General features: G+C 35.3%; 1 protein-coding gene across 1 annotated transcript; it reads right to left on the bottom strand.

Annotated features, from left to right (window-relative positions):
• Positions 1-425: 425 nt before the first annotated feature.
• LOC125868851 (uncharacterized) lies at positions 426-11118 on the bottom strand. The gene is made up of 6 exons (XM_049549423.1): positions 10576-11118; positions 9919-10485; positions 9741-9840; positions 5329-5718; positions 1697-1737; positions 426-1602 (listed from the first exon to the last, which is right to left on the bottom strand). Exons 1-6 carry the CDS (start codon positions 11116-11118, stop codon positions 742-744), a joined length of 2502 nt encoding a protein of 833 aa, XP_049405380.1. The 3' UTR covers positions 426-741.
• Positions 11119-14027: the final 2909 nt, after the last annotated feature.

Here is a 14027-nt window from a genome sequence, read left to right as displayed (position 1 = left end):
ATTTATTTGGTTTCCCATTCGACATTCGATACCCACATTAGAGTCCAACTAATCCAAATTCGCATTACATAGAGCCTCATTCTAAGAAAAGCGCTCCCCACCAATTTTCATACCCAAGCAACCCAAAACCTCTAATTAAGAGGGAACAACTTCATAACTTTAGTTGGAAAAACACTTAAGCTAACCAAACATGAGAAAATTGAACAATATTTACCAAAAGATATTTTCCTTCATACCAAACACACCCCTAAGTTCACTTGGAATACTAAAAATCCTGAAATAGTAATTGTATACAAAAACACAAACAACAAAAAATACAAGAGTGCATACACAAAAACATAAAATACAGTTAAGGATCTAAATAATCAAAATACATCCCAGGCCTGAAAAATGCCTCCTTCAAAATGCATAGAAACATGCAAAAATACAAATATATAAAGCTTTAGACTTTACTACTTTTCAAGTAAACCATCAAAAGACACTTTGTTCAATGCCTACAACTTGCAAATAACAATTTCCCACATATATTGGTTCAATGATCAAATATCAGTTAAAAACTTACACAAAAGATGCAATTTGTTTGAATCCTTTTCAAGTGCATACACAATTTCCACCACATTACATTTTACAACATGATTAAGCCACTAAAGATTCTAATAAACAGGAAAAGTTAAGACGATTAGGACACCAACCACGAAAGGCCACGGACATCAGCCTGCAATTATATACAAAATTCAGTTGTCACTTCAGCCCGGAACCTGCTGATGCTTTTGAAGATCCCACCATTGCATGATCAACTGATCCAATAAAAAGCTGTGACGAAAATGTATTAGTTTTTCTTAATTTACCCGGAAATTCCTTGCCTGAATTACCTTTCAAAGAAAGATTTTTCCTAATTTGGTTCTTGTTTAGTGAGAGCATAGTGCCACGAGATGGTCCATGCAAAGCCCCTTCGACACAATCTCCAGAATGAGCACAGCCCCAAGGCTTGGATGGTCCTTCTTCACTGAATGTTTTAAGCCTAGGAAAGAACTTGGAGAATACTCGCTGCTCTGGAGAACTGTCTTCTTCAAGCTTGGCACAGATTGGGCATGGAGGATCACTTTTACATGATTTTGGTGTAGCTTGCTCCAAACATTCAGCATGAAATACATGGCGGCATGAAAGGACCCCAGCAACTGGCATATCCCCACTTCTCACAATTCGTCGGGAACTCCAAGGCGATCTTTGTGAAAGAAACCTCTCGCATAACCCACATCTGAAACCATCTGAAGGGTTACAAGGTTTACTTAGGAAGTCAGATTGAAAAGATTCAGAGGCCTCTGTCAAGTCAAGACTGCCACTAGCACTGCTCAAGCGGTGTTTATCTCTTTGTGATGTTGAGGCATCAAATTCTAGAAAACCTGCTGAGAGGCTGTCAATAGCTTCTCTTCTAGGTGTTGTTTCAGTTGGAAATGAGAGAGGATGTATGGGTTTTGACATAAAGAAACGGCGACTCGGGAAGCTACGATAAGATGAATGGGACTTGGTGATTGAATCACAGTCACTACTGTCAGATCGGGATGAAGTTGAGCCTCTGCCATCCCTAGCAATTGATGCTCCCTGTCAAGAAATTTATTGTCATAAGAAAGCTGGATTTAGCTTACAAACTTCAAAAGAAAGGAGTTAGTGGAGAAAAGCAAAGACAGATGCATACCTCCATTGTGGGTGAAAATGAAAATGGCCTCGTAATTGCATCTACCAAGCAAAAAATACAGCAAAATAATCAGTACAACAAAATATCCAGAATGGTGGCATTCATGACAAAGCATTGGCTCAAACCAATAAGCCAAATGTGCCAGGAGCAGTACAGAATTGATTCTTTAAGCATATATCAACTTGCTAACTTTGACTGTGTTCAACATGAAGCGACCATTAATTTAGACATCAACAAAGGGGAGAGCACGCTCACACTAACTGTAATGGAAACATAATTCAATATCATATTGAGGTAGATTGGCTTTTTTATGTTGTTTGATGTTGGTTACTCTGGTCTCGCTTTTTTTTTAATCAAGTACTCTCCTCTCTTTTTAAATAATCAAGATCCTGAGATTCTGGATAATGATTCTTCATCTCTACCTAAAATACTAAACTAGAATACGAACACTAGACGTCGCCTCCCACACATCTTGTATTGCAATGCATTACCCTTGAACCAAAGCCCAGGGGGCATTGGTAAGTGTACTTTAAATAAACATTTTGGTGTTTTAAGCATACTATGACTCATGAAATAGATTAAATATGTCACTTAAAAGAGCTTCTTCTATAAGTAAATATGGTACTTAAGTGGTTGGCACTTTATTTGATGTAATGGTCCAACATCTCCCGAGGTCTCCAAGATTTCATCTCACCGCTACTTTGTCGGATACAATTTCGACATTTCTGCCACATTATCTACCCATCCTAATACTTTCTTCCTCTTCCTTCTCAACGTCTCTTTTTCCGCTCCAAGTACAAGATAGAATTGGGTCTAATGGGAGTTAAAATAATAATTGATCTCCCTTCCTCCCTCCCATGTGTTGGCCATTCAATAATGCTAGAACGTGGGATGGAATTGTAAGATTCATTTGAGAGATAAAAGGAGAAAAGAAAGTTAGGTTATACAAAACTAAGTTTAATGAAGTTTCTTATGATGTTCTATATGCCTATGCATTCATTAGATTCATGTTCTGCTTAAAAGATTTACATGATATTTCTAGAGTCTTCCTTACTTAAGTTACGATTCACAAAATGATAATAAAGATATATGAATAGCTAAAGATCCAGAGATTTGGTTTGATATTTCAAGCTACTGAGCCACAAATATTATAGGCTATTGAGCCACAGATTGAATTTGATATTTTAGGCTATTGAGCTACAGATATTATAGGCTATTGAGCCACAGATTATGATTTGATATCATAGACTGCTGAGCTATATATTATAATTTGACAAAAGGGCCAATGAGGCACAGATTTGATTCTATAATAGGGCCACAAGTACCAAGTTATACAACATATATTTTGAGAGCACCCTTAGAAATTGAGAAGGTGTTGCCAAAAGAATCCAACACCTAAGTCTACATATGTTGGTGTTAAGAGTCGTAATGGCGAGTAGACAGTTTCCTTTGGTTGGGATTCCTTCGGTTAGGATACAGATTATGTTTTTGTCATATACAAACAGCATCGGACCCACACAGCATCGTGGTATGTCGGCTCAGCCATTCAGATGTTGATTGAATGCATGCAGTACACATGGTGAATTATCATGCATGCTTTATGACAGTGACTTAGATCTCCCCATGAGAAATATATCTATGTTCAAAGACTAAAGTATGATGTTTCCAAAAAGACATATCTATGTTCAAAGACTAAGTATGATGTTTCCAGAATAGTTATATTTATGATTTAAGATCAAAGTATGAAGTTACATAAAAGCTCCATGTATGTTCAAAGTTATAGATTTCAAGTATTACAAAAAGCATTTCCACATAAAGCATTTACAGTTACATTTGCTTATGATATACAAGGTATACTTTGAAATCTAGGATACTCTTATGTTTTCTCATGATGCATTATAGAGTTGTGGTACTTCAGTCTCTCTCATATGCCTTTGGGGTTCCATATGTATAAAAGTAGTATTTGCTCATATATGTTGAATTCTGAGGCATTGTGTATATTTTTTCATATATGCCTAGCACATACAATCATGTAAAGCTGGTTCGCTCAATCAAATCAAGGCACCGAGTGTCAGTCTACCTCACCTAGGTTTAGGGCATGACAGAAATGCATTACTTGGGTCAATTCACCTAACCAAACGATGGAATTCTCTGTTAATATGTTAGAACTACTTGTCCTTCTAACCGCATCCCAATTTATCACCCTGAACAGCAAAGCTTATTACCTCAAAAATTCAGATCAGCTAACACAAAATTGATTAGACATCATGTCAAGAAATTACCAACCTGTCAAACACTCTTTTGTCCAACTACGACTTTCTAAATATTATCTTAAACAAACCTACTTTCAATATCATAAACAAATTGTACATTTTTCCTTTAACTTTAAATGAAGAAAATCTGTTCATGAACTGCACCAAAAACCCAATTAAAGAGCACATAGAAACTCGACAAAGGGGCTGCAGAATACCAAAATTAGTTCTGCACAGGCATTACGCCTCCTACCATGGCTATACACCGATGGCTAACCCCCATCTTATTGGTTTTACAATATAAAATTTGCTTACGAAGGTCCAGCCCAAGATAATTAGAGACTCAAAGGTGGATACTAACACATCGATGAGACTAATGATGGGAACAAACTTTTTTTTTTCAAGTACGACATTCTAATTATGATCTTAAACAGACCTAATTCCAATATCATAAACAAATAGTACGTTTTTTCCTTCAACTTTAAACTAAGAAAATCAGCTCATGAACTGCACCAAAACCCCAACTAAAGAGCACATAAAAATACGACAAAGGAGCTGCAGGATACCAAAATTAGTTTTGCACAGAGATTGTGCCTTCTAACATGGTTGTGCACCAATGGCTAAGCCCCATCTTATGGGTTTTACAATAGACAATTTGCTTACAAAGGTCCAGTCCAAGATAATTAAAGAATCTAAAGGAGATCAACTGCCCAATGGTAATATAAAGGTGAATAGGGATCCCTCATTGATATGAACCTATTGTTCATCTTTCAAAAGTTGGGATGTTGGACAAATTACCCTCAGTTCTATTTGCATCTCAGAATACTTTCAACCCCCTCCTTTCACATATGAATCCTACAGCTAATCCCCTTCACCCGGGCATAGCACTAGTTGTATACTATTTGGTTATATTAGTAGACAACCATACAAGTTTGTAATTGTAAGGCCCATATACTCTCCTAACAAGGACTTGAGATCCACAGCTGCAGCTTGAAAATTGAGCCGTCGCTTAAAAAAACATGCAGGAAGTTGTCTATGGGCTTAATCTACCTAATTCTGAATATTTATGCATTTTAGACTGACACCAAGCCAAAATTACCTTGAATTACAGTGTCTCATAGAAAATCCCCATGTACGAGCAATACAGAATAGCAGAAACAAACAAATGAGAACCTTGTATCAAACTCCAAGCAAATCACATCCAAAATTAAGTACGTACATATATATGAAAAAACAATCAGCTGATTATTCAGTCAACATAAATGAAGCTAGTAATTGAGAAAGCAAGTAGTACATGAAAGTAAGAGACCAAAACCCAACTAAGCATCCTTGGAAGTCCGTCATATAAAAAAAAAAAAGTTGCAAAATCAGTATGCTTACCCCTTCTTGAAGTACCAAAATCATCAATGTTGATTTCTTGGATAGCTGGTGGAGTCCACTGTTGTGCTGGAGAGATGTCCGATGGGCTACTACAGTATGCACCAACACCATCTGTTATGAGATATTGGTGATTGGCCAATTGGTTTCCCCTCACCCAACTTCTACTATCTCTACTGTTTGATGAAGCAGAAGATCCATACAATTGAACTCCATCATTAGAGCCAAAGGATAATGTTTCAGGTTGGAAGCGGAAATCCCATCTGGATGGTGCTGGGGAGAAGCTTGAATTAGTCCGCCAGTAAGGCTCATGTGGCCCCATGGACCATTCTCCACTAGCTGCATTGGACCCATGTGGCCTTGCAGCCACACAACAAAGGGACCCCGTCTTAGCTATGTTTCACAAGACTCACAAGTATTATGTTGGTACTTGCTTCTCACAATTCTCAATTTCAGGATAGAGAGTAACTCTAGTAACTACTCCATTCAGTTTCAGTAACACAACAAAGGGAACACGATTTAACAATGCTTGTCAGTTCTCAACTTTCAGTGTAAAAGGGGCAACTCTAGTAACTACTCCATTTCTTCACGTATCTACCAAGAGAGTGAGTTCTCCCCTCGCTTCTTAGGACTACTTCAAATGTCCTAATGAACTGCACCTGGTATGTGCAAATACCAATTATATACAACAATTCCACTGAAAAGCATACAAGCATGACATGATTAGGTCCCCCCCAAGGAATTCAGACAAAACTGAACTATTTGGAAGCAAGAAAATAACATGCAGGAAGTGTTTATAACAGTATTATCCTTCGCCAGCTTGATAATCACCAATCTTACATTCATAAAACGGAAAAGGTCCAGGACACAATATAGATGATTACCAAAGTTAAAAGGCTGGACTAAAAAAAGGAAAAGCATTAAGTGCAACAAACATAGCGAAATAAATATAAGTAACACTAAGGTGCATGACATGAAAGCAAGAAATGGCATAAAGAACTGTTCTTCAAGGCGACACAACAAAGCAAGAAATGGCATAAAAACCTATTCTTCAAGGTGACACACGAAGCCACTGAAGCTTTGGCTCTATGGTCAATGTTGAGGAGCTAAATGGTCCAATTCACACCGGAAGGAAGGTCATCATAATTGTTATATTCTTCCAAAAAAATGTGAGTGACTTCGTAACTAAAATCCCTAAAATTGTAGGTATATTATACTTAGCATGATTACTCACAACTTTTTATCTCTCTTACAATTGTGAGTTGTACTCTGTCACTTCACTCAATTACTCAATAACTACACCTAAATCCCAAATCGGTCAAGGCCAGCAAAATCCATCATTTCACTCAAAAACAAATTGGAAGAGAGAAACTCAAGAAAGCAAATGCTAGTCTATTTGGTCCTTAGGCCATTTCTTTTTTTTTCATTTTTGTTTCACAAGCAGTGCATACAAACATTAAACAGTAAACATCATTCATCTAAGGAAACACAATGATTACAAGTCAACCATGACAACCACAACTACATAAAAATCCATCAAACAAAGAGTTAAACTTAAGGGAACTACCAAGCCACTCAAAACAAAAATCATAACCTTATAAAAACATTATTATTAGAAACCCCACATAGTAAAAACCAAAACCCAACTCCAAAAACACTTCAAAAACTGATCTTGATCATCAAAAACCCAAGGGAAAGAAAAGAAAACATAAAGACACAATTTTTACCGGAAATGAAATTCCCAAAACCCCAAAATCAAGATTAGAGATATGAGTTCATTGAAGTGAGGAATTGGACATAGAAATACAGTAAAGCTAAAAGGGTGTTGAGGGAAGCTTACAAATGTTTGAATTATTGGAGTGAGGAGACTGAAAATGGACTTTGAAGGAATAAAAATGTCTGCTTTGCAAATGTAAATAAAAACCCTAACTTCTCGCTGATACTGTATTATTTTATTTTATGTGTTTCTTTTTCCTATGGAGTCCTTCATTTACTACTTTATTCATTTGTGTGTCCATAATTTTATGGTTTGCATTTATGCCTCTTTTCGATAATAATAATTATAATATATTTGATGTAACATTGTAAATGAAGTTGAGAGAAAATTATGTGTTTATAATCGTACTTTTATCTTGTGAAGAATCAAAACTAGAATGAGGAGAAAATTATGTGTTTATGTATTATGTCAATTATTAATCATTCAATTTTTAAAGAGTTGCACCAATTTTGCCACAAGAATAAGAATTATAAAATGTAATATTTTTTTTAAAAAATAGGGATTATTAGTCTTATTTTCAATACCTTCTTGAACTATTTTAAAGCAATATAAATACAATATATATGTTGTGATATTCTAAAGGTGAGATATACATCGTTTTGACATGTGAGAAGTTTGATTATCCAAAAGTATTGTCTCTTGTCTACATGAAACTCGAATTAAATTTATTTTAACTTGAATTGAAAATATTATATCTTCTCCAAATATATTTCACCCTCTTTAATTTGAAGAATTCTATCTAAAGCTTTAATTGGAAAAAAAAGTTAACAAGACCTGAAATTAAAAAATTAAAAAGGTACAAATAGATTGCAAATTTTGATCATATTAATCACAACCTTACAAAGATAAAAGTATAATCTATCACTTATATATTCCCATTTTCACAAATTTCACTTGTAAAACTATAATTGTGTATGTTTTTTTATTATTGATATGAGGTACACATAAAAATAGGGAAAAGGCATAGATTCCTCCTTAAATTTGTTCTGAAAAGTCAGTTACACGTTTAAACTATTATGACGATCAATTACACACATTTACTACTTAAAAGTGAATTTATTTACCCCCTAAAACTATGTGGCAAAAGAATTTTTTAAAAAATAAAATAGGCGCGTCAGATTTGTTAAAGTAGAAAAAAAAATAAAATTCAATTAGACTCCACCCCACTCTTCACATCTCTTCTTCTTTACAACCCACCCCCTTCTTCTTCTTCTTCAACCCCACCTTCTTGATGAAGCACATTTTTCTCCTCTTTCTTTTAAGCAAAAATCTCTTCTTCTTCTCAGCTTGCTTAGCAAATTACGTATCATCAATCTAAGTTTTGTGGGTTTTGATTTGTATTTGTTAACAAAAGATTTCTTAATGTCATCGGTGGGATAAATTTTGAGGGCTTCTTAGCCACTGCAACTATGGCGGGCGTTTTTGAGAGAAACCAGAGAATTTTCCACTCCATATATAGCTTCATGGTCTGATTAGTGTTCTTGGCGGCCATTGTTAGAATTTTCATCTTATTGTAATTTTGCTACAAAGAAAATATAATTATTCGAGAATTTTAATAATTAATTGGAGATTAATTAGTGTAAAATATAGTTAACAAAAGAAAAGTTAATTAAAAATAGGCAGAATGGTCTGGGAGACCCTTGTACTTGTCTCATTTTGTCACCTGAGCCCTTCTAATCTAGACTTTGCCAACTGAACCCTTGAACCCACTGAAATTCAACATTTTAAACCCTTTTTTGACATGTCATCCCATGTGGCAAAAGTAGTTCAAGTGCGTGAATTACACCTACTTTAGGAGCGTGATATGCTTTTAAAAAGCCAATAACGGTCATTTTTGGCCATCTTCCTCAAATTCCCCTAATTTCTTCTTTAGATATCCAAAATTTCTTCTCTTTCTCACTCGTTTATCTCTCTCCAAAATTCTTCACTCCAAATTTCTTCTTCTTCTCCACAATTGATCAGGCCTTTTTTGTCTATATTTTATTTTTATCGCCTTTTTCTTACTCATTAATTTTTCTGTTCTTCACAATGACTGTTTGTTTTTGCTATTTGTGGGCTTCATGCTGAACTTAAGATGTCAAGAGCATCAACAAATTCAGGAAGAATGTTTTGGGGCTGTCAAAAATACACAAATGGTAATGGATGTGGATTTTTTCGATTGGCTGATATTGATCCTACCTACCAAGAACAATACTACATGAAGAATCAATCAACAAATGTTGATCATGGAAGGCAGGGAAGGCATGGAAAGCATGGAAGACAGGGGAGATCGAGCATTAATATTGATATTAGTGTTATTGTGATTGTTGTCATTTGGTTTCTATCTTTTGTATTTAAGATGTATTGATGATTTGTTCATTTGAGTACTATGATAATGTATGAAAATATCCATATTAAGACTTATAATTATCATAGCAAATTCATAAGCAAAAATAACTTGTTTGTCATAGCAAGCTAACACAACAGTTGAAAATTAAGTTAATAGTGAAAAGTATCATAGACAATGTCATTGAGAATTTAGCTAGGCATAACATGAGTCTTTACTATGAAATATTATGTGTCATGAGTGCTTGGTGTGGACTGAGTGGCTCGCTTGTAACTTTATTTTTGTAGTTGCCTTTGAGTAGCTACGCTCCACCCTTCCACCTTAGTCCATTGGGTTTGTAACCAAGATCGATATTGGTAGGCATTGAACTCTTCAATGGTGCACAATGTAACACTCTATCAGTAGTTCCAGACTGTTAAAAGGTAATAATGATATTAGTTAGAGAGATTCTATAGAATCAAACTAAAGGTCCTTAAATGATAACACTTACCCTCTCAATCACACTACCATTTGCTCCAAATAGCACACCAAAACCAGTTGTTCTTGGCTTTTCTGTTCTTGGCCTCTTATATCCGGGATTTGCACCACCTCTTTTAACTTTGCTACTCTTCTTTGAGCCACTAGCACTAGTAGTTGACTGTTGAGTACTAAATTGACTTGTTGGTTGAGCAACACTTGCAAAATTTACAGAAATACGTCCACCAGTAGTTGTTGCAACAGTAGTTGCACCTCTAGAAGGTGCTGAAGTAGTGGCTGGTCTTTTAGTAGTTGCACCACCACTTCCACCAGCAGTTACACCTGTAGAAGCTGCTGAAGTAGTTGCACCACCATTTCCACCAATAGTTGCACCTCCAGAAGCTGTTGAAGTAGTGGCTGGTCTTTTAGTAGTTGCACCACCACTTCCACCAGCAGTTACGCCTGTAGAAGCTGCTGAAATAGTTGTACCACCATTTTCACCAGTAGCCCCACTAGTTACACCTGTAGAAGTTGCTGAAGTAGTTGCACCACCACTTTTACCTGTAGCAGTTCTTGCAGTTCCAGTAGTATAGCCATTTTTCTACATACAAATTTTTTCCAAATTGAATTAAGAAGTATTGATAAAAATAAATTTCATTAACAAAGTTAAAGAAGTTAAAGCAAAACTTACAGCAATTGGACATCCTTTCTTGTTATGTCCAAAATTCATGCACAAAGAGCATTTCATTTTTCTCCCCTGCCTTGTAGCTTTTCCAAACTTCTTCTTACTAGGCTCATCATTATCTTTAGACCTCTCTTTCCTTGGTCTTCCTAGCATAAGAGTGATTTCAGGTGGCTTAATGGATAGTTTTGTGCTCTTGGGCCATATCTTCATGTTTGTCATAGGTTGAATGAACCTACTATAGGCCTTCAAATATGTTTCCTTTTTGTACCAGTGATCAACAAATGACTCAACGTCTAGATCCTTGTAATGCATTGCATTAATTGTATGTGCACAACGAATCCCATTCAGTTGCCATGGCCTACAATTACACACTTTCTTTTTTAGATTAACAACATGTTTATATGGTGGATGCTGAATCTCATAGCTATTATCTCCATTATATTTAACCTCACATATGGCTGCATGTTCAACATTGTCAGTAAGAATTTGCATAGCCATAGGTGACACATCAGTTATCCATTTTTCAAAAAACTCCCTCATTTGAGTCATTCTTTTCATGACTTTGACTCTAATTTTCTCTAACATTGTGATGATTGATTTGAATCTAGCTGCCAAGATCCAACTATTAAATATCTCACACATATTATTCTCAACTATGTCACACTTGCTATGGTCCTTGAATAATGCCCTACACCATGCATTTTTGTTATACTTTAACAAAGCTTCCACAATACCTTCTCCCAACAGACTCATTTCATCAAGTTTTGATTGTAAATGAACTTCAAATGGAGCCCTGGCAACCTGCCAAAACTTCTTCCTCCTTTCTTCACCACTTCATACCTTCTTCTAGTTGGCCCATATATGTTTAGCACACTATCTAATCTCAGCATTTGACAATAAATCAACAAGTGCTAGGTTAAGACCCTATCAAAGAAAAAAGGCATGCCAATAAAAAACAATATGAACATAAGTGTAACATAGAAATTGCTATAGCAAAGTAAAAACAATACTACAAAGTGTTCTCATACCTTCTGCATATCAGACATAACTGTCAGTCCTTCACCTTCAGTTTGTGTCAGTTCCAAATCATGTTTGATGCACTTGATAAACCAAGACCACGTGTCCTTGGATTCTTTATTAAATACTGCCCATGCTACAAGGTACATCTGATTATTTCCATCCTTGGAAATGCAAGACAGCAGTTCACCTCTACATACACCTTTCAGAAATGCACCATCAAAACCAATTATCCTTCTACACCCCTCTATCCAACCATTTTTTAATGCTCCAAGACAAATATAAATCCCTTGGAATACCTCTTTTCCAGGAATTGTATTCTTGGATGTCCTAACAACCACAGTAGTTCCTGGATTTGTAGACTTCAACTCTTTAGCATAGTCATACAATCTAGCAAATTCCTCTATGAAATCACCCATATGCTCATTCATGACTTTCATTTTTGCTTTTCTACAACTTATTTTACTAACATACAATCCATAATCCTTTTGTACCAAGCCTTGAATCTGATGGAGTCTGATGCTAGGCTCACTCATGATTTTGTCTTTGTAAGTCTTACAAATCCAGTTTGGAGTACACAACTTGTTTCTTGTTCTTTTGAAACACTTATGGACAGTAAAATATGTCTTCACAATAAAATTTTCGGTATTACCCTCAATACTTCCAAGAATATGCCAAGGACAACCTTTCTTATTACACTTTGCCCTGATCCTCTCCTTTTCATTAGGTTTAAGTTTAATGTTCACACCCTTCTAAATAGAGTAAGTTTGTAGTGCTTCTCTAAACTGAACATTATTCACAAAAATCATATACAGCTGAAATATAAAAAAAATTGGCAATTGGGTCAAAATAGACCTTTGTACTTGAATTCCTAGCTGGTGGATCTACAACCTTATTAGAATCAACATGATCCCCTTCATCCTCACTAATATCATTGCCAGGATCTGAGCTATTAAAATTCATGTCATCCCCATCCAAATTTCCTTCATATCTTTCCCTCTTATTCTTATAAATATCTTTAAAATCAACATTTATACCTACAGGACCAGAAAGTATCTCATCTATTCTAGCAGTCTTCTCTTTATTAACTTGTTCTTGAATGTTAGACTTCCTAGCTTCAACAAACTCAGAATCTAAGTCACTTAAGTCATCAATGTTCTCATCAACATCATAAAACATCTACATCAGATTCATCAGATGTATGAAGGTGGTAGGAAGAAAAGTCATTACCTTGACCTTGACCTTCATCTCCATCTAAGTCCTTTAAAGAAACCTCAGGAGCAGTAGCCTCCTTATTCTTACCTTTGTCTACCCTAGGTTGCTAATCTTCTTTTATATTTGTATCATTTTTATCAGATGGTTGAGGAGAAGACACATCAGCCCTAACATTTATAACAGTAGGTGGGGGGGCTTACCTTTTTTTGGAGTAAGCAATTGGGCTATTTACACCTCAGTAGGATCCTCAATAATTAAAGGAGTACTAATTTGATGTACCACATACACATCAACAAAGTCCCCACCATTTAAGTTGTTAATAAATCTCAACACATCAACATCACTTTTCAACATATAAAAATCACCTCTTTTGTTAACTTTGCACCCAAAGGTTTCAACTTGTTCAACTCCCAATTCTCTAGTTAATTTATGAAAAAACATAATATGAAGCTCATTCATATCGATTCTTATTTTTTCAAGATCAGAAATTTCATTAGCATTCCTGAGTTAAGGATCTGATAAAAAACAGCCCTCATAATACATTTGAAGTGTAATGATTGTTGAACCCATATTCTTACCATGCCTACAAAGTCACGAGAATACAATCAGATGATTGACAAAAACCCCTAAATGACAAAAAAGCCCTAATTCACAAAAAACCTTAATCGACAAAAAAAAAACTTAATTTTAAACTAGTTCTTTCTGGAACACAACAAAAACCTCTATAATAATCTGATATAATCCAATTGGACCACTAACAAGAAAGAAATCCAATGCAATTGATAAAAAAAAAATCCACTACAAAAAAATCCTAGATTCAACAATATTCACGACAAATGCCATTGAATGCATAATACTTCTACAAATTGTTATTAGGCATGTCAAAAATCAAAATCCTCCCTAAAATCACACCACAGTCTCTGCAACAACTAAGCCCTAACAAGAACTAAAAACAACAAAATTCAAAATGAAACACCAAAAACACAACTGCAAAACAAAGAGAATGAAAATCAGTAAAGAAACGTACAACTATGGAGTGAAACGCAAACTCAAACACTTCACAAAATTGAAAAAAATCGCAGTGAGCAACAATGTAAATCGGTATTAAGGGAGTAAAAGGGTCAAGTTGAAAAAGGAGAAAGGAAAGAAATGTTTGAAAAGAAAAGGATTAACCTATTTTTAACATGTCATATCCTATATGACATTTTTAAATAATGTGGAAAGCT

This window comes from Solanum stenotomum, chromosome 6 (genome assembly GCF_019186545.1).
Source record: "Solanum stenotomum isolate F172 chromosome 6, ASM1918654v1, whole genome shotgun sequence".
Taxonomy (NCBI): Eukaryota; Viridiplantae; Streptophyta; class Magnoliopsida; order Solanales; family Solanaceae; genus Solanum; species Solanum stenotomum.
Note: the sequence above shows the minus strand (reverse complement) of the source record. Positions and strands in the feature narration are given on the sequence as shown.

Coding starts and splice junctions, on each gene's coding strand:
- LOC125868851 (XM_049549423.1), bottom strand. CDS start 11,118: ATGACTCAAATGAGGGAGTTTTTTGAAAAATGGATAACTGATGTGTCA. Junction 10,486..10,575: donor AGAAAGGATGTCCAATTGCT/GTAAGTTTTGCT, acceptor ATTTGTATGTAG/AAAAATGGCTATACTACTGG. Junction 1,738..5,328: donor TTTTGGTACTTCAAGAAGGG/GTAAGCATACTG, acceptor TTTGCTTGGTAG/ATGCAATTACGAGGCCATTT.